The sequence below is a fragment of the Lampetra planeri genome, chromosome 15 (assembly GCF_965212315.1).
Source record: "Lampetra planeri chromosome 15, kcLamPlan1.2.h2, whole genome shotgun sequence".
NCBI classification, from domain to species: Eukaryota; Metazoa; Chordata; class Hyperoartia; order Petromyzontiformes; family Petromyzontidae; genus Lampetra; species Lampetra planeri.
The window spans coordinates 13,011,915-13,034,582 of record NC_136121.1 but is presented as its reverse complement, the minus strand read 5'-3'; the positions used below and the strand labels follow the sequence as shown (position 1 = coordinate 13,034,582).

The window sequence follows — 22,668 nt, the reverse complement described above, 5'->3', positions numbered from 1 at the left end:
AAATAGTTGAGCCGCATATATACAGCGCGACATTGCACAAAACCGAACCCGCGCAAAGCGAGGGAAACACGCACTGCACTGCCATCACTTGGCTACTTGCTAAATAAAGAGCGTTGTTAAAAAAAGTGTCAGTTTTGTTGCCAGATAAAAGGGTAAAAAGCAATTATCATATTTTGCTACTTCCTGCAAAGGAGGTTCCAATGGTGAAAGAGCGTTGTTATTATTGCCAAGCAGCACGCTGTGTTAAAACGCGGACATATCACGCCCTAGCCTCTCATCTCACAGCCCGTGTTTCACACACACACACACGTCATTCTTTATACATGGAAATCCCGACTCACCGTTGCACACGCAAATACATTTCACGCAAATCGCCGCTGGAAACGTCAGGATACCAATTAGCATTTTATCTCGCGCTCCCTTCAATGACTCGGCGTCTCAGGGCCGCCCCTCGAGACATCGCATCCCAGCTCAACGATCACAGTGCCCTGCGGTCGTTCAGCCGAGGCGACCCCGAGCGGAAATGTGTTCTTCGGCCGCCCAAGTCATGGCGCAGCACCGGCCTGTGAATGCCTTTGTGGGTGATCGTGGTGTGGACCGTTCCATCTCGACCTGACCCCCCCTCCCCCCACCTGCTCCTGGATTGAGCGTCTCAACTACCCAGCAGAGTTGTGACAACAGCGAAACTGGTTTTATTAACTTCCCTTAATTTTCACATTTTCTGTACATACACGCACAGCGGTGTCAGGTTAACATCGAGCTTGCTTCCTTATGATCCCGTGACAATGCGTGGCACAATCCTTGAACACGAACGCGCGCGTTTATATTCAGAGGCATTAATCGGCGAGTGTGAATTAGCAGTGCACACCCTGGGGGGTTCGCTCTGTGGGTGAAACGGCGACATCCTGAATTTTCCTGTGGACTGCGAAGATTACGAAAACCAACATATCAATGCATAATTCAAACTTGTGGAGAAAAGCCAGTCGGCTGCTCGGGCACTACACGTCACGGCGGCTATACGGGACGACGGCCAAGGGTCAAGAATCAATTGCGGAGTGGCAGCCCAGGAGTGGAAGGCGTCTCATAGGGCCGCGCGTCGAGGAGACGGCGCGATGGGATGCTCTCTCGTGTGCCGCAGATGCATCGGTTCATCACTCCATGGCGGGGTCGTGAGAGACGAGGAAGGCCTTTCATCCAGCAGTGGATCGACCACGGCTGATGAAAATTGCACGTTGACCTCCGGCTATCGAGGCCGGCTCTTGTGACAATAGGCGCCAAGAAGTCGACCCCCTTAATGCCCCCCCCCCCCCCCCATTTGAGCCATAAGCGGCGTGGCGGGGCCACGCTGTGCGTAAAATGCGCATTAAAGATTCGCAATCACCCGCCAAGGGCTCACAAGAAGAATTCGCGGGGCTGAGTTGGGGGAAGATGCCACCCATGGGGCTTGGGAGCGAGTTATTTGCCGATGCAGCCCCTGTGACCAACCCTCCTGACAGTTCCCGAGACGCCATCGCTCGCCGGAGGTTGGGCAGAGGGCACCGGGGGACAGACACAACCGGGAGCCACGTCGCGATGGTGGATCACGCAAGCGCCGTGAAACCTCTTGTCCCATATTCTTAGGTTTTTTCGGTAAAGTCACGTAGGTAAAACATCAAAATTAATGAAAATAAAATAAAATAAAAACAAAAAATCACGACGTTTCGGAGGCAACACAAGTCTCCGTCATCAGGTGGGACCGTCACAGCCAGATTAGCTGCATCAAGTGAGGCAATGATTCAAGATGCAATCCCTTAAAAGCGAGTTGAGGGGGGAGGAGAGGGAGGGGGGAGCTCATCAGAATATGGTAGCCAATGAATGGAACGTATCGGGAGGGAGGGGGGGCGGGGCCAAAAGGGTGGGCGACGGCGTGGAAGCGATTGTGCGCAAGCGACAAACTACTGCACACGCCAACACAATGGACAGAGAGGGGGAGGGGAGGTCTGATACACATGATAGACAAAAGAACGAAAATGCCCATGTTTATACCAATGCTGGCTGAACAATGAAGAGAGTACTGTTAAAAAATAACTGGGGATGTTAACACTCGGTAAAGTAAAGTAAAATAGTGCCTGTCAGATAAGATGGTCCAAAAAATAGTAATTAAGTCTTTTTTGCGTGGTTGATAACATCTTTCCAATGATTACTAAGTTTATACCCATCATCACGGTTGAAATTATGTCTGTGTTTGTATATTTGTATGGCTTCGTGTACAAACCTTTGATGGTAGCCGGGAGGTTTGCAGAGAACCTTGGTCTCGGAAAAGACAATTTCATGAGAGCCCACCGAGTTGTAGCAATGATCGGCAACGGCAGAAGAATCAGTTCTGCCGTGTTTCAGATCTGACTTGTGCTCGCGGACACGATCAGAAACATGACGTTTCGTTTCTCCAATGTAGCAATCACCACAAATGCAACTCAATTTGTAGACTCCAGGATACTGTAAGTCAGGAACGACATCCTTCACAGATGGAATCAGATCACGGATTTTATGCACTGTACTGAATCGGACTTTGATCTTATGTTTGTTTAGAATTTTGGAGATCTTTTTGGTCACGCCTGCTATGTATGGTAACGTGATGGTTTTGGTCGGAGTTTCATGTGGCTGTTTCTGTGTGGTGGGAGAGACAGCTTGGCGGATAGTACGGTCAGAGTATCCGTTCATCCTGAGGGCCCGATGTACATGTCTTAATTCACCGGTCAGGTGGTGTTTGTCAGAAATGCCATGGGCTCTGTGGTATAGCGTTTTGATGAGAGAATTCTTTTGAGATGGGTGGTGGTGGGAATCCGGTTTCAAGTAGGAATCTGTGTGGGTGGCTTTCCTGTAGACAGAATGTCCCAAGGATCCGTCAGGCCTCCTCTCAAACAGAATATCCAAGAATGGTAGTTTACCGTCTTTCTCCACTTCCATGGTGAATTTGATGGATGGGTGTCTAAAATTGATGTGGTCCAAGAAGTGGTTCAATGCTGGGAGGCCATGTGGCCAGATGACGAAAGTGTCATCCACATACCTCTTCCACAGGGAAGGACGCAGGGTGGATGTCTGGATGGCGTCTGATTCAAACTTTTCCATGAACATGTTGGCTATAACTGGTGACAAAGGGGAGCCCATAGGGGTACCCTCATTCTGTTTGTAGAAGGTGCCATTCCAGGTAAAATAGGTGTTGGTGAGGCAATGCCTAACCAGCGCAGGTGCATCAGAATTCAATCCATGTTGGACTAAGTCCTCAATTATTGTCCCGTGGGTGTCGGTGAGGCGCCATACCCCGACTCGCCAGGAGAAGGCGGTACAGCAAGTGGGATCGTCTTGCCCGCTCGCGCGGTGTGTTTTCTTCTGGTGCACTGCATGTAAAACGCTCAGCAATTGACTGAACACATCTTAATATTTCTAGATTTGAAGCTTTCGTGACTGCAAGGATTCATACTCTTATGTTTTTTCGGTAAAGTCACGTAGGTAAAAATAAATAATAAATAATAAAAATAATATAATTTTTTTTAGGAATTAAATAATAAATCACGACGTTTTGGAGGCAACACAAGTCTCCGTCATCAGGTGGGACCGTCACAGCTGAATTTACTGTATTTAAGTGAAGCTGAATTTACTGTATTAAGTGAAACAGTAAATTCAGCTGTGACAGTCCCACCTGATGACGGAGACTTGTGTTGCTTCCGAAAAGTCGTGATTTATTATTTTAATTATATTATTTTTTCTATTCTTTTTATTACTTATTTTTACCTACGTGACTTTACCGAAAAAAACCTAAGAGTACATCTTAATATATCGAGGAGCGCAGAACGGGGGAAAGGAATGTGGCGCCGGCTCGCCGCGTGGCTGCTGCTTGCTGCTGCCGCTGCCTTCCCGGTCGTCTGCGGTGGTTCCTCCTCGCGCCTCCGAATCGTTCTCGTCCTCTCTCTCCACGAGTTCTCTCTCTCTCTCCACAAGTTACTCCTTGTGACGATATCACTGGGAGCGCGCCCGATCTCGTCAGATCTCCGAAGCTAAGCCGGCTCGAGCCTGGATAGACCTTGGCTGAGCACTCGCTGTGATGAGCAACAGAGCTTGGTGCAGTACAACCCAATTGTTGTACTGTCCCTCCATGCCCCCCCCCCCGTGTCGTTACTGCCCGCATTCACCCTCCCGCATCGACCAGGGTGGCGAAGTATGGTGAAATAACCCCCCACGACCCGCAACTGCGTTGGGGAAGCACTCATCCAGCAGTGGATTGACAAGGGGCTATGCGTGTACTGTACACATAGTAAATCAGAATATGTATTTATACTGGAGGAATCCGATGAGCTATGAAAACCTCTTTTGGACACATGGCTAGTAGGGCCACGGGATCAGAAGGTGTCGTGTGCTGTGATTTACACCTCGGGTTTTAAAGCAGCAGCATCAGCACGGTGATTGTAACTGATTTGGAATCCGTCAAGTGTAGCCTCGTCTCACTTAACGCGTCCGCTGCGTTCTAAAGGGACTTATTAAAAGTGTATCAACGGCAGCTACGGGGTCATCCTGTTCGCTTTTTTTCTATCCGTCATTGATTTTCCAAGCAGCTTTTATTGGAATAAACGGCGCTTATTCGGATAGATACAAACACATGAATTGGGAGCCTGGTAAGTGGAGATAAGGCGAACTCATGCCAGGGGATATTTGGCTGAAGCGATGTAAGAATACGCTCTGAAAGATCTTTATTAAAGTGAATAGCAAGCGCACACACACTCACAGCGAACAGGTAGGAATTACAACTACGGTAGTTATAAACATGCCACCAGCACTTACCAAACTAAACCTAGTCAGCACACACATATTATATATAGTACATCTTTATATCATTATAGATATTTACGTGGCTTTACCGAAAGACCCAAATAATATAAATTCCTGCAGTCGCGAAAGCTTGAAGTCAAGATTTGGTACATCTTTATTCAATAATGTCTTTTCAGAAAACAAATATTAAATATTGTTTGCAATGCATCTGCTGGATGGTCTCCCCAAGGGATGTTGGTTCGGGTTGTTGGGCCACATTTCACCGTGCTGGTCAGCGCGGGTTGACGAAAGTAATTACTCGCCACGCTCTCTCCACTGCTAACGTTGCTCCACAGTGCGCTCGAAACACGTGGGCACGTTTGCTGCTGCTCTGACTACCACGGCTCTCTCCCCGGCTCCCTCCCCCCACACCTCTTCTCGCGCGCCACTCACAATGAAGCAATAAGAGGCGGTGGGTCGATGTCTTTCGTTGTTGTTGGAGGAGGTTCGCGGAGGGCTACGATTGGGTCCCCAGGCGCGGTTACGCAAGCGGCGGCAGCCGCAAGAGGCGAGCCTTCTGAAGACACAGAGAGCCACCCACCCCACCACGCTCACTCAGCACCCACCATCCACCCAGCCACCCACCCATCAGGAAGCCCCTCTCGAGTACACGGCGCACTCTTTTGCGCACGCACGCAAAGATCACCTCCCCAACCGCTAGCAACCACCGCATAGCGTAGCCTAACACAGGGCTGTTGGGTAAAGTACCGTGAGCAAGCTCTTATTGTTAAGGAGGGCACGAGAGCACGAGGGGGGGGGGGGCTGCGTGGCCGGGACGCACGCGCACCCACGCCGCGGTTTCTCACCTCCCTGCGTCTCCTCCACGGGGAGAGGAGTAAGAAGCAGAGGCCACCACCACCACCTTAGGGCACCGTCCCTTAATTACGCCTGGAGCCAGCAGCCCCCCCCCCCCACATGGCGATGGCACGGCCAGGTAGAGCAGTAGCGACGTGCGAAGCTTCGGGGCAGAAGGAGGAGGAGGCAACGACGGAGGCGCTGGGACATCGCGCGGGAGGACCGGAGCGCGAATTCGCGGCCGCCGCTGCGCTGTTTGGCCACCTGAGAGCGGAAAGCCCAGTGGACCGGGCCGTGCTGCGGTACGGCGAGAGGCGCCGACTCGGGGAGCCGGGACTGGCTCTGCTCCACGGGGATTCGGGAGCGCGGCGTCGGAGCTACGCGCTCGCCTTCTCGGCCCTCAAATGTGAGTGGGGAGCCGCGGCGAACAGCGAGCGGTGGGCGGCATCGGGAGGGAGCGATCATTCGGTGCCCGCGCGTGTGCTGGCAGCAGCGATGCGTTCAGGAGGTGAGCGCCAATGCGGAGGTCTGCTGGTCAACAGAGGGCTTCGGCCGATGGAGAGTTCGTGTCGTTTTGCGATTCATCCTCCTCAGTTGAAGGAGCGCGGGCTACAGTGGCTTTACCCATCGGGCAGGTGACCTCATGACGATGGTTATTGTGGCGATGGGGACGGTCGGCACAGAAAGGAGCGCAGGTGATGCATCTGTCATTTTGGTCAGTCAACCTATGGCACCTGGGTCTGTCCCGTGACCCTCCTGTCAGCGAGCCTTCGACACTTCAACGTGGTGTCAAACCACGTTGAAGTGTCGAACGTATTTGGTGTGGTGTCAAACCACGTGGTATCGGTGGTTGCAGTCGGGAGATAACGAATCTCGGGCTCTGCACGAGACTGATGTATGTATGCGTATCTTGGGAGCGGTGGCATAGTGGCTAGCGCACTGCACTGTGAACTTAGCCATCTTGAGTTCAGACGCGAGTGGTATCTTGACAAATCTCTCCAGCGCCTCCCCTACGTCGACTGCGCCTTAAACAAGCAGCGGGTTTGCGGCGTGTAAAACATCGGCGCCGGGGAGACCGTGGCTGCGAGGCGCGCTGTTTACTACGCAGCTCCACGGGGCTTCGTTCTGGTATTAATAGGAGCTCGCCAGCAGCATGTGTACCCCCCCCCCCCCCGTGGATGGGGACTCGACCTCGCCCCCCTCTCCCGGCCACTTCCTCATCTCATCATGAGTCCCCCAGGGACGCCCAAGCAGCTGATCGTTGCTCGGGGAACCTGCTCCCACTCACCCGCCCCGCTCCCACCCACCCGCTCCCACCCACCTGCTCCCACCCACCCACCTGCTCCCACCCACCTGCTCCCACTCACCCGCTCCCACACACCCGCTCCCACCCGCTCCCACCTGCTCCCACACACCTGCTCCCACTCACCTGCTCCCACCCACCTGCTCCCACTCACCTGCTCCCACTCACCTGCTCCCACACACCTGCTTAGCTTCCACAACTCGAACGAGGATCGGGCGCTTTCCCGACGGACGTTTCGCCTGACTGTGGACATTAGCACATTTCACGGCGCCGTCTGTTGAACAAACGGAAAAGAGCCCACGGGAGCTGGCAGGGACGAGGAAAAAGCAAAAAAAAGCCCCCCACCCAATCCCCTGATCCCCCACCCTCCCCCACCCTCCCCCACCCCCTCCCCCACTCCCTCCCCCGTAAATTCAACGGCGAAATAAAAGCGGAGCGGCGGCGCGAGTGAGAGGCGAGTCGGCAATAAAAAGTGTGCAGGTCTCTAAGGGAACGCGCGGCCTCGCACGCCGACGAGACGGGGCCACAATGGCCGGGGCTGTTTGTCCACCTCGCCGAGCAAACAGGCGAGTAAAGACGACTCACCCCGGGTGCGTCAAGTCACGATAAAGACCTCCACCCACACCACCTCCACCCCACACCTCCACCCCCCCCCCACCTCCACCAACCCCCACACCTCCACCCCCACACCTCCACCAACCCCCACACCTTCACCCACCCACCCCCACACACCACACCTCCACCAACCCCCACCCCCCCCACACCTCCACACCCACCCACACCCCCACACCCCCACCGCCTTTGTCGGCTGTTGTATTCGCACGCTCCCTCTCTGTATAGCGGACATGGGTTCACTCCTTCACCCCAGGACACCACTGGCAATGTGAGTCCGGACTCTCCTCCCTCCCCGTGCCCTCCCACGCCAACGGCTGCAGCAGGATTTATTGATTCCGACAACAACGACGACGACCACAAGAACCGCTCCCTCCGCCGCCCTCACCACGGCGAAGCATTCCCATCGAGGCGCTGCGCGCGTTGCTAGGGACGAGGTCTCCCAAAGCTTCGGCTGAGATCTCCTGGGACAGGCCAATAACTGGCAGTCCGCATCTCCATTGGGGCCGTCCATAAATGACGTCACGCACCTAGGAGGGGGGGGGGTCAGATATTTGTGACGGTGTGTGACGAGGGGGGGGGGGGTTGAGAAATGTGATGTCACATCAATATGTGCAACTTTAAATTAATATAGACAGCACGTTCTACTTAATTAGACTTTTTAATAAATGTTTTCTCCTACAACATCAGAGTGCAGCGCCACATTAAATACGCACTACAATGACAATAGTTTAAAGCGATTTGAAGCATGTTTTATTTGGGGGGGGGGGAAGGGCAGAGCTTTGTGACGTCATATTTGAGGGGGGGGGGGGTCTGACTTTTTGTGACGCCGTGTGACGATGGGGGGGGGGGGGTCAAAAATTGTCCAAAATCGCGTGACGTCATTTATGGACGGCCCCATGGCCACGACGAGAGGGCTTCGGCTGCGAGAGAGTTCCGTGTCGTTGTGCTGCTGCTCCTAGTCCGTTGAAGGAGCGCAGATTGCGGTTGTTTACGATACGGTCATTAGTTTGGGTTGCGTGGCCACATGCGCACTGCTGCTGCTGCTGTTTGTCAAAAAAAATTGTTCCATTTGCGAAAGACGATGTGCATCTCAGCCTCGAAGCTTTCGTGACTGCAAGGATTCATATTCTTAGGTTTTTTCGGTAAAGTCACGTAGGTAAAAAATTTAAAATTAATTAAAGTAAAATAAAAATAAAATAAAAATCACGTTTCAAGACGGAAGCTTGTGTTGCCTCCGAAACGTCGTGATTTTTATTTTATTTAACTTTTATTAATTTTAATTTAATTTTTTTTTACCTACGTGACTTTACCGAAAAAACCTAAGAATACATCTCAGCCTCCTTGTTCATGTCCCGATGCGATCGATGTTCGCGCCGCCGGTGTCTTGGGGGAAACATCGGAGCCAGGAGGTGCGCCGATGTTTGGGTCTCGGATGAGGTTGGTGGGGAGAGGGAAGCTCCTTCTCTCGCCCCACCCCCCTGTCCCCTGTCACCTATATTCGTGCGACCTTAAACACAACGAGCGCACAGCGAATACCGTCATCTAAGCCGGAACACCGTTCGTTTTAAACGTCATTCATTTTAATTCGTTGATAACAACAGTTTACAAAGCTTTTGTCAATCAATTACAGGTTGAAAGTCTCCCCACGCCACGTCAGTCATGGAGTAAGTTTGACCATACTTCACCAAGCTGGTCAGAGCGGGCTGTGGAAGAAGGCGCCTGGCTTATTATATTAGTCGCTGCTGCTGTTTAAGCCTTCGCTGGGAATCAAACTCAAGTTGCTGGGCCCTGAGTGCAGTGAGTCATGGTTAATCCTAGTAACAACGCCTACTCATGTTAATACTGAAGGTCTTTGTTTATCCGGCCCCGCTCGGGAGGGCCCCGCATTGGGATGTTTGGCCACTTCCATTCATGAGCGTTTAGCTTCACGTGGGAAGGAAACCCACGCGCGTGTAACGCTCAAAACTCCGCACAGATGGATTTACAGAAACATCTAAGCACGTCCTGCCATGTCCTGGCCACGCCACGGTCTGTCCCGTCTCCACGTTTCCCTGACGCGACCGAGTATTTACGTTCGACAACAAAGCACCGCTGACCGCGCCAATAACAGTCAGCGAATGGGAGCGGTCTCGCAATGCAGGTGACCAACTTTACCACTCACGGAGTCTGTTGAACTTCTTTGGCGCCGTACGCAGTCAACCGTGCTTACGGAGGCGCGGGCGAAGGACAAACAAACCAAACACGAGAATCAGTTCTAAAGCAAATGAGTGTTCACCCTAGGTTTAAAAGTGCCGAGCTCCAGTGGCGTCCTCACATCGGAAGGAAGAGCGTTCCAGACGGCCGCAGAAGCGCGCCTGAAAGCGATGCGGTGACCGCCGTCTTTGGCAGCGGTGATCACACGCAGATTTTAAACTCGGAACGTTTTTACCCCACGGAAACTCTCAAGGGTGTGCTCGGTCTGGAGACCCTCCTACGTTTTGCGTTTCGTCATCCAACGGCGGATCAATGAGCAGGGCCTCTTGTGGACTGCGGCGTGGTGTCGGGATGAGTCACGTGCTCCACACACGGGGGGGTGGTGACACTTCGCGTGTTTCCAAGTAAACGGACTGTGGCCTTCGCGTGTGTGGATCGACTGTGCAAAGCTGCAACTTGGACAATGGAAAGAGGTCAGCTGCACAGACATCGTCATCGTCGTCAGATGTAGCTTTCCATCGCTTGAAAAGCGCGAGTTAATCGTTCGCGAAATCGCGACTTGGCTTGCGTCTTTTTAAAACTTTGGCAGAGTGTGTGTACTCTCAAGGGCTGTCACTGGGACGTGCTCCTTTTTTTTTGGAAGCGACCTAGCCATCACAAAGGATAGCTCAACGAAGTGGCTTATCATCACCACGTGGAAATGTGTTAGTCAAATGCTCTAAACGCGTGATGTTGATTCTAAATGTGGAGGGAAATACCAGAAGACCCGGAGAAAAATTCACGCAACCACGGGGAGAGAGACACGCAAACTCCAAATATACAGCAGGCGTCAGGGTCGCGATCGAACCCACGACCTCCTTGTATACCAGGCGAGGTAGTTAACATCTCGCCACTGTATCTTTGTTGAAATTCTTTCGCACTGTACATAGCCAACCGCGTTAATCGGAGGCGCGGGGAAAGGACAACAAACTAAGACACAAAAAGTTGTTCTCAAATAATTGAGTTTTCAATCTCTAGGGCTGGGATGATGATGGCCGCTGCGTTCATGTTCATCGTGTTTGTCTCAAACCACTGTCGTAGCCATGAATTCATTCATTAGGTACAGTACAGCGCATTGATTCGAAATATTTTCTTAAGATTTAGATAATTACCGTTAAAAATAGCATCCCCACGAGTATGTATCTGTGAACTTTGAGACATTTTTGCTACTGCGAGGTTGTCCAGTTTGTGAATCTGCCCACTAATAATACAAATGTAACTTTTCGTTTCTTTCACGAGTGCTCTACAGCTGAGCTGACACTTGGTTCGGGGAGGGCGTGCATTGGGTTCTTTGTAAAATTCCTCTTTTAATGAGAAGTTTTGTTGCAAGTGGCAGGATATTGTAAATATCTAGAAAAATTTCAAGCATAGAAAGGCATAACACTCAAAGGTCTGCACGGCTGAGTTGGGAATCAACTTGCTGTGCTGCCATCCGTTAACCCACATCGCTGCAGCCCAAGGGCGTATGGGAGTTTTGCGAATCCGTAAGAGTTTTATACTTTATAGTGACCAACCCTAACCCGCCTAAGCGTCGGGTCAAGAGGCGCAGTGTGGTTGGAACGCGACTTGGTGCAAGGAGTAAAATTTGTGGGGGGGGAGGGGGGGGAGCCCCCTGTCCAAATCCTCCCCCCACCCCCTTCTTCGTCATCTGACACCTTGGGGCTCTCCGGCCCGTGGGCCCCCCCGCGGCAGTTGCACCGCCTGCACACTCGCCAGGCGGTGCGGCCACCGCGACCCGACTCTGGCCGCCGCCTCCTGCCCACGACGTTCAGAGTCGCGCTCGTTGTGTCTCTTTTGCAGATCAGACGCTCATCGAAGGCGTCCTGGTGGAGAGCGGCTTCTACTCGGCGCAGCTCATCGTGAGTAGAGCCCCCGAGCGCAGCACCCAGCGCGCGTAACAGCTGCCAGAGCTCCTGGTCTTTCGCCGGCACAGTCGGGGTTTTCGGGCATATGGCCGCTCCCAGCATCCCGAGGCATTTGCGAACGTCGAGATTTCGTCCCGCTTCGATATTTGCATGGACTCGCGATATGCGGGAGAGGGAGGTTGCTACTCGAGCGGGAGGGCAGGCAGGGGAGTGGACGGTGAGCAGTAGGCGAGGCCATCGTCAGAACGAGCGAGTGCCAGTCTCGCGCGGGGTGGGCACGGTTATTGAGCGGAGGGCGCCGAGTGAAAGCGCACGACGCTGACGCCGAGAGAGAGGAGAGCCGCGAGCTCACCCACGGTCAGAGCCTCGCAGGAGCGCGACGGCTGTAACGTGGCGCGCGGCGCGACGGATCTCACCGGGCCCGGCGGCCGGGCAGGTCGGGCCGGCGCAGTGACCGAGGGCCACCTCTGGAACGTGTTCGTGCGTCGCCAGCCGGACGAGCTGCTGCCCCTCGCCGTGGTCCTGTTCTGGGACCTGCAGCGGCGCGGGTTCGAGCCCCGGGACAAGGAGGAGGGACTCGAAGCGACGAGTGGAGGGGGCCGCGGGGCGAGCGGGGAGGCCCGGAGTCGCCAAGAAGGCGACGGCTGCGGTGGCGACGGAGTTCGCGATGACGTGCGGGAAGTTGATGGCGCACTCTTCTCGTGAGTAAACTGCAAACCGACAACGCCTTGAACGCGAATAAAATGTATGGACTGCATTGGCAGCAGTGCACAAAGGCAAATTCAAATAACTCTCAGAATCGGAATCCTTGTTTTATTTTTCCTGGAGAAATCCGATCAGCTGTGAAGCTCTTTTTCACAAATGTCCAGCAGGGGCTTGTTCACTAACATAGGCTCGTGACAGGAAAGTATCAAACCTTGAACGGCCATGCAATACGAGCCATTGTCCAACACGTTAGCCGATTGTGAGTGTTTATGTTTTGTGCAGACGTAGAGCCCTTTTGTCAGTCCACCGTCGACGAATTGGCACATGCCTGTGTAGGCTACTTTAAGGCCTACTTCGCCACGCGCTTCAGTGCAGGTGGGTGAAGGCGGAGAGCAAAGGAGTCGCACCACCGCAGGAGGGCACAACAACGGATGTTGTTGGCCTGCCCTCTGCTGACAACGCAGCAGCAGCAGCAGCCTATAGCTCCCGTTGTACACGCACGGCGGTCGCCCTGCCACTCGCCGCAGGTTCAGGACGCGGCTGCGCGCGTCGCTGGCCCGGGGCCGCATCCGCCGTGGAGCCCTCTCGCTCGACTCGGTGCTGCCGGAGCCGCTGCTGCGCCGGGAGAGGCGCGCCGGCGCCGCTCCCCTCTACGCCTGGGTCGACGGCGCGCGCTCGAGGTGAGGCTCCCGCGGCGCTGGCTCGCTCGTCACCTCCTGAGGCAGGGCTTGTCGCGGGGAAGAGCATATCCTCGCGACGCGGGGAGAGTTTAGAATTGCTCGTAAAAATTGATCGACGTCGCTTGTGATGCCGCTACGCACTTCGCACGGACACGTCGCTCTAACATTCGGTCAGGGGATGCGTCAGGCCTGGGGTTTGGTGTGCCAAGGCCGTAACGTTCGAGTGGACGTTGAGGTTAGGGCTGTACGTTGGGGTTATCACGACAATCCAGAGGAGTTGCCCGCGACACTCAGCCACAGCCGTGATGATTGGCACGATCCCTTCCTTGATCGAGGCTCGTTGCGCGTCCAAATATCGTGCGTCGCCTCCTGCGGCGCGGCTGCATTCAGACGCTCCGTGCTCGAGAGAGCACGCTCTGGGACCGGTGCTCCCGTGTCCCAACCGTGCACCTGCGCTACTGTGCCGTGCAGTGAAGAGGAAGTGCAGAGGGCCCTGTGCGACCTGGGCTTCTCCCAAGTGGAGAGCCTCGGGGATCGGCAGGACCGAGTGTTCTCTCGGGACCGGCAGCTCGCCGACCTCCTCGTCTTCCCGGGCCAGCGGCGGAGCGAGCTGCTCGACTCCGACATCGCCGAGCGATCCGTGCTCGTGTTCCAGGTGGGTGCGCGCGACGTCACCCTCCGGGGAATAATCACCCAGTGGTGGAGTCCGCATTTAGCGCGGAAGAAGCGACCGCGCCCACCGCTTTTAAAAACGTCTCCATCTCGCACCGCAGGACAAGTCGCGCTGCGTGGGGCCTCACGCCGCCGTGCGGCTTCTCGGGGAGGAGGGCGACGTCGCGGTCGTGGGGATCGGGTCAGGGGTCGCGGGCCTGCACGTCGCCTCGCTCCTCGCCGCGCGGCGTCAGTCTCCGGGCGACGGCGGTGGCGCCGTCCGCACCACGATCACCACCGCCAACGCCAACGTCACCGCCACCAACAGCGTCAGCGGCGGTGGGGCCGCCGCCGGATGCCGCGTGCTGGTGTGCACGGCTCTGGGAGGGGGCGCCGGTCGGCAGCCGCCACCGCCGCGGGGAACGACGGCCGACAGTGAGTCCTCGCCGCACCTCCAATCGGCACGGTCGGCTACGTTCGGTGCAAAAGAAGTTCAACGTACGTGCGTGCATGCACACGTGCGTGCGCGCACGTGGAACCCGACACCCAACGAGCAAGGCGCCATCGTGTAGGCGGATGGCTGTTGCCATAGCGTTCAGAGTAAATGCGAACGATTGTGGTGTGTGTGTGTGTGTTATTGGGGGGGGGAGGGTGGGGGGGGGAAATGTGCATCCAAATAACGATCAGTATAAATTCTTAAGCTCCCCAATAGGTCCTTCGATCATCGCGCGTGGGGGGACTTGGTGCATCTGGCACCGCGTCAGGGGCACGAGTCGACCCCTCCAGCCACGAGAGGCCACTACGTTAACTGCGATGTAAAACAAAAAATAATCTTAAAACGCGACATTGAATCGTGGCATTTCACCGAATCATGAGCGATGGTTGCCAACCGCCACACCTCGGGTGCATTTACCGCACTCGTGCATGTACGGACACTCGTTGAACTTCTTCAGCACCGTACTTAGAACGACCGTCCTACGTGCGGTGCGTCGTCACCACTGCGCGCGACCTTAAAGCGCCACACTGACGCCGCTGTCACGCGTGCCCACGCTCACGATGCTGCGGCAGACATCAAGTTTCTACCGGAGGCCTTCCTGGACCTGCAGCCCGGCGACTCCCGGCTTCAGAGGGTGCGGGTCATCCTGCTGACCCCTCCGTGCTCCGCCTCGGGGTTCAACGACCCCGTGGAACTGGTCCTCGGCGAGGGAGCGGGTGAGTGAGCGTCGCTCGCCTCCCCGCGTGCGTGCGCGGAGCCCCTGCTGACCAACTCCAAGACTACTACCATGAGTAAAACGGACGCCGTCACGCTAACGTCATGTTAACATCACGTTAACGTCACGCTATCAGGTGCGCTTCTACGGCCGTCTGGAACGCTCTTCCTTCCGATATTAGGAAGCCACCGGGAGTTATGCACTCTTAAATCATCTCAATTGAAAACTATTTTTTTACGTTTAGTTTGTTGTCCTTCCCTGGCACCTCCGATTAACACGGTTGGCTACGTACGGTGCGAAGAACAAAAACATTATTACGGAATTCAATGTGACCTGGAATTGTGAAAATTCATCTAATCGATGGGGGGGGGTGATGGTTTGGGCGTTGGGGGTGAAATGTTACAAGTTTCCCTGCCCTTGCCTCTGAACTTTGCTGCTGACCCCTGCCTGTGACCTGTTGCGTCGCCAGACCTGAGCCTCCTGCGCGACGCCGCGAGCGCGGAGGAAGAGGAGGAGCAGCTCGTGGAGCTGTCGGCGCGGCAGACGGAGCTTCTGTCTCACGCGATGCGATGTGCGTAGCCCGGCCACACGGCCACGGCCAGTGGGGGGGGGGCCACGGCGCACGTCTCGTGAACACCGGCTGCCACTTGCGCTGTTAAGTCGCGGGTGACTGGGGTACGGATGCTCCAGTGAGCGTGCAACGTTGGGTCAGTGTTGTCACATTGTCGGAACCGGTGGCCCAGCGTTGCATGTTTACTGGACACTGCCAAACGACCAAGTCGCCCTGAAAGCAATTACAGTCGAACTGCTTTTTGTGTTTGATTTGTTGTCCTTCCCCCGCACCTCCGATAAGCACGGTTGGCTACGTACGGTTTCAACATACATACAAACATACAGTACATACATCTCGGAAGCTAAGCAGGTGTGAGCCTGGTTAGTACCCAGGATGGGTGACCGCCACCAGGGCTTGCCAGGCGTTGTGTTGGGGCCGCGAGGTGCGGCCAGGAGCTGGCAGCGTGGAGCATCACCCCCCCCCCCTCCTATGGGTGTCTCAGATCACTCCGGCTTCCTCCCACGTGAAACCAATTCATTCGGTCGTGGAATTCTCCAAAGTCAAATGGCAGCAGGGGCCCTCGTGAGAACACGTCTTGGGTAAATATTGAGAACAGCGGACTGGGCATCAGTCCATGGTCTGGTGCTCTGTGAAGTCTGGAGGTGGCTGCGACAGAACGGAGCCCCCCCCCCCCCACCATGTCTAAGAAGGAATGCCACGCAGTGAATGAGCTCGAGGCTCCGTGGATTCTCGAGGCACTTTCGCCTTCACGTCTGCGCCGACGTGCCCGCGAAGAGGCGACCGCGATCGCGGAGGGGAAAAACAAACAACGGCATTTGTGCGCTTTCATACTTCTTCCCGTAAATGTTTAACCTTCTCCGAACGGTCATGTGCAAAAAAGCAATATAAAGTCGAGGGGGGGGGGGAGGAGAGACCATCGGAGCCACGGCACAGTTTGCGCAGGCCGCCTGACTCAACACTCGCTTCAAAGGGACGTGCGATAAAGGGCGGCCGTGGAGGGCGCTCCAGCGTGCTGTTCGTGTCGAGACTTCCTTGCCCAGTGAACAGCGGCGCGGCGGCCCGGCGTGGGCGGGGGTGCAGCCGCCTTGGGGGGGGGCGGGGGAGAGGTTAAAGGGTTCGTGCCAAAAAAATTATAATTGTACATTTGAAATCTATGCCATTCTTACACTGTGGTGCAACACTATCCCGGATGTAAACGTAAAACGAAGCTAAACTATAGTGTGCCAGTAACTACGGTGCAATGTTGCAGTAAAACGAAGCTAAACTATAGTGTGCCAGTAACTACGGTGCAATGTTGCAGTGTGGTTTTACCCAAGCAGGTGATTTGCGTGACAAATCACCTCCAGTCTCGACGCACGAATCCACGTCCCATCTGCAAAGGCGCAGGGTTTCTCATTTGGAGCGTGACGCTCCGTTGGTTAATATCGAGTAAGCTCACGATAAGCGGATCGAATTGGGTGTTTTCGTAACTGACGTTTGCGACCTGTGCGATCGTACACGGGGTGGAGCGATTGATGGTGCAGTGGTTGAGTGCGCTGCGCTGCGCCTCGACCCGGCGACCCGAGTTTGATTCCTGGCCACGGCTAACAATGGTGACGAACCGGATTTGGGCGGCCCCCTCCCTCGACCAACCCGCACTGACCGACGAGAAAGTCAAACAATCGACACGGCGCTGGGGAAACCTTCATCTAGCAGTGGACCATACATCAATAGAAACCATAAATCGTGACAACTCATCGTTGGGGCTGAAGCTTCACACGTCGTTTTTAGCAAGGTGCCCGCGCGTCGTCTTTGGCATTGGCCAAATGAGCGGCTGTCCTCTTGCGCACAAACGGTGCCCAATGTCGCGCTGCTCTTTCTCGAAGCCAGGTCCACTCCCCACACGAGAAGAGCCGACCAACTATTATTATTGTTGTTTAACAACCAGGCAAGGCCCACTGAGCGTCACAGCTATATTTTTAGAAACGACCTGGCCATAAATGATAGCTCGACGAAGTGGCTTAGCATTTGGAAGTGTACAGCGGCCAACTACTCTAGACGCGTGACCACGGGGAGAACGTGCAAACTCCAAACACACAGCAGGCGTCGTCAGGGTCGGGATCGAAGCCACGACCTCAAGCAGAGGTAGTTAACAGCTCCCCAACGGGGCGCCCCATCACAGCTACCCTGGCAGGGCTTCCTCCTGCCACCGTGCTCAGGAATTGCTTTGCTTGTGAACAAACGCACGCCCCTGAACCGATGCGGGAGGCATGGGGGGGGGGGTGACACGCTTTATTTTTTTAGGGCTGAATATTTTTGTTCCCGCGGTCCACTCTAAAGCGAGTGAGCTGCTCTCATCAGAGAGGTTCGTGTGAGAGCAGCAGCAGCAGGAGGAGGAGGAAGGAGAGCAGGTTTGTCTTTTAGTTGGCCTCGTACTCTTTGGTTCTTTCGGTAAAGTCACGTAGGTATAAAATAAATCACGACGTTTCGGGCGCAACACAAGCGTCCTCAGGTGGGAAAGCATGGTCTGCTGCTGAGGCAGACTGTTTTAAAGGTTTTAAATGGGTGTAGCTCAAGGGTCATAAAAAAGTGGCCGGGGCTAGTGATGTTAATGTGAAAAATTAGCATGTAGCTGTAAGATAGGAGAGCGCCTCCTCGACGAGGGCACGGAAGTGGCTATGTTAATGTGTGTTAACATCATGCTAATCCCTAATCACTAGCCCCGGACACTTCTTTATGACCCTTGAGCTACACCCATTTCAAACCTTTTAAAACAGTCTGCCTCAACAGCAGACCACGCTTTCCTACCTGATGACGGACGCTTGTGTTGCGTCCGAAACGTCGTGATTTATTTTATTTTCTACCTACGGGACTTTACCGAAAGAACCAAAGAGTATGGATTCCTGCAGTCACGAAAGCTTCAAATCAAAAGTTGGCCTCGTGTTTTCGGAACACGACTGAGGGCACTGGAATGGACTCGCGTTGAGTCCCCGGGGATGAGCACACGAATGGACTGCCTGCGTGATAAAAACAAGAAGAGGTTTTACCCCTTTTTGGCAATAAAGCAGGTGTTAAGATGTTCAAACACTAAATAGAAACATCTTGCAAAGAATCATGTCTGCATTCACGACGCGTATTTGTGGTGAGCATGCAAACAAAAAACATGCTCTGATAATGACCATGTTTTTTTTAAATCAGAGAATAATCTATTTGCATTGTATATGCATATATTATCTACAAAGCATATATTATCTACAAAGCATCTATTATCAGAGCATGTTCTTTGTTTGCATGCTCACCACAAGCACGTATGGTTGATGATTCCTTGCAAAAAGGTTTCTGTTTGGTGCTTGAACGTCCTAACACCTCCTGTTTAATTGCCAGAAAGGTTAAAACCTATTCCTATTTTTCATAATTTGATACTTGCAAAAAAGGTCCCAAATTGATTGCCTGTGTTCCACGACAGTTGTATCACTTATAACCGTGGCAGGGAAATTGTATTTGTGAAGAAATTCTTGTTTTTTCTTTGAGCATCCAAAACCACATTTCAACTATTTAAACTTTAATTTTTATATACACCGAAATTCATTGTTGTCATCAGCCACGATTACTTCCACTGCTGGATTAAGGGCTCCATCGTTACATTATTTTTAGTAATCATCGAAATCAAGCCCATGTTTCTCTACTCCAACGATCACAGCATCTTCATTCATGACTGTTGCACAGCAGTAAACATTTTTTCTATATTAGAATGACGGGGGCTAGTCCCTCCAGAGAACCAAAACAAATTTCCTTCAAGGTGGTACCCGTTTTACCGCCCCAGCGGGGATGATGGGTCAAATCAACCACCCAGCTCGGATTTCAGCTCACAGCCCTCCAGTGGCAGGCCGAATACTCTGCCCATAATCGATGTAAAAAAAAATGTGGATTCGACCGCATTTTAAAAAAACCCATCACGTGTTAAACGCTTCCTCTCGCCACCGCGCCACAATGGCCCGTCGCCGTCAGCATCAACAGCAGCCGTGATCGATCCACTGCTGGACGAAAGGCATCGCCCCCACGGACAATTCCCGTTCTCCCAGCGGCGCGTGCGGCAGTTGCTCGGTCGTTTGCCGCGACCGTTCGCTCGGGCGGCTCGTCCGTCGTCTTGGCGCGGGCGCTCAAGGCGCGCGTGTGCGTGCTCCCGGTGCGTGCAGTCCCCCGAGTGCAGGCCGTGGTGTACAGCACGTGCTCGCTGCACGCACGCGAGAACGAGGCCGTCGTGAGCGCCGCGCTGTCGCGACAGCTCAACGGCGGCGCCGCCGCCACCAAAGTCGCTCCGTTCAGGTGCGGCGCGTTTTCTGCACGATCGCTCGTGCCGCCCCGCCACTCTTCAACCGTTGCCACCACCAACACCACTACCAGCACCACCACCAGCACCAGCAGCACCACCAGCACCACCATCTCCATTACCGTCTCAGCACCGCCATCACCAACCACGTTACCACCACCACCAATGCCCTCACTGCCACCGCCACCAGCACCCACCATCACCAGGCGTGTGTGTGTTACGTTCAACTTCTTTGACGCCGTACGTCGCCAACCGCGCTAATCGCAGGTGTGGAGGGAGGACAACAAACTAAACACACAAAGCCGTTTTAGCGTCGTCATAAAAGTCCCGTACGCGGTCACGCAGTCGCACGACCGCTCACGGCCTCCGCGCGTGACCCCCTCGCCCACCACGCAGGGTCGCGCCGTCGCCCGTGCGGCTCCCGGAGGAGCGGGAGGGCCCTGCGGGAGACGCCGCGTTCCTGAGCTTCGCGCCGTCCGACTCGCTCAGCGGCGGCTTCTTGGCCGTGCTGAGGAGAGAGGTGAGGCGGTCACTCAGCTCAAAAGCAACAGTGGCCCCTATGCCATCCCTAACGGGGGCTAGGAGATGTTAACTACCTCACCTGGTACGCAGGTCTTGAGTTCGATCCCGACCCTGACGCCTGCTGCTGTATATGTGGAGTTTGCGTGTTTCCCCCGTGGTCGCGTGGATTTTTATCCGGGTCCTCCGGTTTTTTCCCTCCACATTTCGAATCGACATCACGCGTTTAGAGTATTTGGCTGCTGAGAGATTTCCAAATGTTAAGCGACTTCGTTGAGCTGTCATTTGTGGCCAGGTCGTTACTGAAAGAGCTTTATAGCTCAGTGGGCCGCACCTGCTAAAATAAAAAGTTTAGTTTCGAAAGTCCTGCTCCCATTTGAAACTAATCATGGGGTGGTACTCATATCCATTGGGAGTCCAAATGGTGGTTTTGAACCATATCTTACCGTTATCATTATCAGTCGGCAACGAAATAAACCCATATTCGACGAATGTCTGCCCAAGCCGTCGTCGTCTTTGATGTTTCATCAGAGACGCAACGACCCACATCGAGCTTCTGCACACGAGCCGATGTCATTGATCCCAGCGCCGGGGAGGATGAGCCGTACATCGTACCGCTCGAAACATGTACCTCGTTGAATTTTAAATTCCATTTCAAACCTCGCAAGATGTGCGTTGGCCGTGCAGCCCCCTCGTCAACTGTCAACCTTAACAGGTGCTCGTTAACAGCACCAGCCTCAACACTCAATAAGTCTATGAGGAGGATCTTTATGTGTGTGTGTGTGTCTATACAGGATCCCTCGGAATCGCTCACTGCAAAGGAGATCCTCGCTCGGGCATCCAGCAAAGGCTTACTGGGGGAACGGATCAAAAAGACCAAGACCAGACGACCCAGGGGACCGAAAACTCCCACCAAGCGCAGCGACACGGTGGCGAAGAGAGCCGCCAAGGTTTCCAACGGCGCCGCCAAAGCCAGAAGTTTCGGCAGCTCGCTGCTGACCACCAGCCGCGGGGTCCTCACCGCGCAAGCAGCCAATGGGGTGACAGCCAACGGGACTGCGGGTCAGAGTTCGGCTCAATATCCGGCAGCGGCAGTAGCGGCGGCCAAGCCACCGACGAGGCCGCCCGTGCGGACGGGTCCCCTGCCAGGGATGCTGAGGGCAATGTGGCCCAGGCGAGAGAGAGGAGGGGCGCAAGATGCAGAGGAGGAGGCGGCGGGGAGAAACGGCGGCCGGGACAGAGGGGAGTTGGCGAGGGAGGCCGTGAGGCCCAAGCAGCTGCTGCTGCCCAGCGTATGCATCTCTTTCCCCGGCGCCGGGGGATTCCCTGCCCAGTCTGGGCGCGGCCTCCCACCCATCGCCACCAACAGCAACACCGCCGCCGCCAGTTTCGCCCTTGGATTCTCTCCGGCGTTTGAACCTTCGCGAACCCCAGTTTTCGCCACTCGGTTCGCTCGTGGGAAAACTGCCCAAGGCAGAGGAACAAGCCAGCAGAATTGGCCCCAACTCTGAAATGCTTGTGGTGGTTGGTGGGGTGGGGGGGGGACATTGGTGGTCACAGACAGTTTGGTGGCAGAGAGGTTTGACCGACTGACAGACGATTGCCACCTCGGACGAGAAGATGAAATTTGGTTGAGGGAATCATGGGTGGCGCGGTGGGATCCTGTCTCTCACGTGTAGAGCTATTCTCCCAACTATCCATGCATCGGCGTTCAAGAGTAACCAACTTGAGTGATGACACCGAGGATGGAGCCGATGGAGCCGACGGTCAATAGAGCAGAAGCTGGCACCAAGGGGCAGGTTGGAGGCAAGGGGCATGGACGGTTGCGAGCTGCGCCTGGGTGGGAATGGTGACACATGAATGGTGACACAGGAGTCAAATCCAGGGCGAATGCTCTTAAAGTAGTGGTTCTTAACCTTTACTGCATCACTCGTATTTTTTCATGTTGATACATAGGTTTGATGAACCAAAGTAGTTGTACTTGCGTGCACGTGTTTAATTTGTTTCGTTTATTTACCTTCTAATAAAACCTGGCCATGTCTCGTACCCCCTGGGGTGGGTGCGTGCACCCCAGGTTAAGAAGAACGACTGCTCGTAATGTTTAACATCTCACATTTCTGCGACGAGCAAGACGGTAACGCTCACGTCTACGTGCGTAACGTTACATTCCCAAAAGTCTGTGACAATACACAATGGGGTTTAAAATTAAAATCGCTATCCGAGAGGTTTGTTAACTTGAAGCAGTTATAATGCACGCTTAATGCTTTGCAGTGCACATCTACGGACGAGGGCTGACTGAATTGCACTTGCCGATTATTTCAAAATGAAATGGGCACAATCTTTCAACCAGTGGCTATTATTGACACG

At 54.3% G+C, this 22,668-nt stretch overlaps 1 protein-coding gene across 1 annotated transcript; it reads left to right on the top strand.

Annotated features, from left to right (window-relative positions):
- The first annotated feature begins 5,396 nt into the window (after window positions 1–5,396).
- On the top strand, window positions 5,397–22,386 carry LOC144722758 (putative methyltransferase NSUN7). Its single transcript, XM_078601145.1, has 11 exons — window positions 5,397–6,043; window positions 11,588–11,646; window positions 12,145–12,353; window positions 12,885–13,037; window positions 13,509–13,692; window positions 13,811–14,123; window positions 14,757–14,900; window positions 15,369–15,470; window positions 19,649–19,778; window positions 20,179–20,302; window positions 21,096–22,386. Exons 1-11 carry the CDS (start codon window positions 5,758–5,760, stop codon window positions 21,810–21,812), a joined length of 2,421 nt encoding a protein of 806 aa, XP_078457271.1. The 5' UTR covers window positions 5,397–5,757; the 3' UTR covers window positions 21,813–22,386.
- The last annotated feature ends 282 nt before the right edge of the window (window positions 22,387–22,668 follow it).

Bases quoted from the DNA above. Each gene is read 5' to 3' on its own strand.
- LOC144722758 (XM_078601145.1), top strand. From the start codon at position 5,758: ATGGCGATGGCACGGCCAGGTAGAGCAGTAGCGACGTGCGAAGCTTCG. The intron at 13,038-13,508 runs GTGAGGCTCCCG...TGTGCCGTGCAG, and splicing joins GTCGACGGCGCGCGCTCGAG to TGAAGAGGAAGTGCAGAGGG. The intron at 14,124-14,756 runs GTGAGTCCTCGC...ATGCTGCGGCAG, and splicing joins GCGGGGAACGACGGCCGACA to ACATCAAGTTTCTACCGGAG.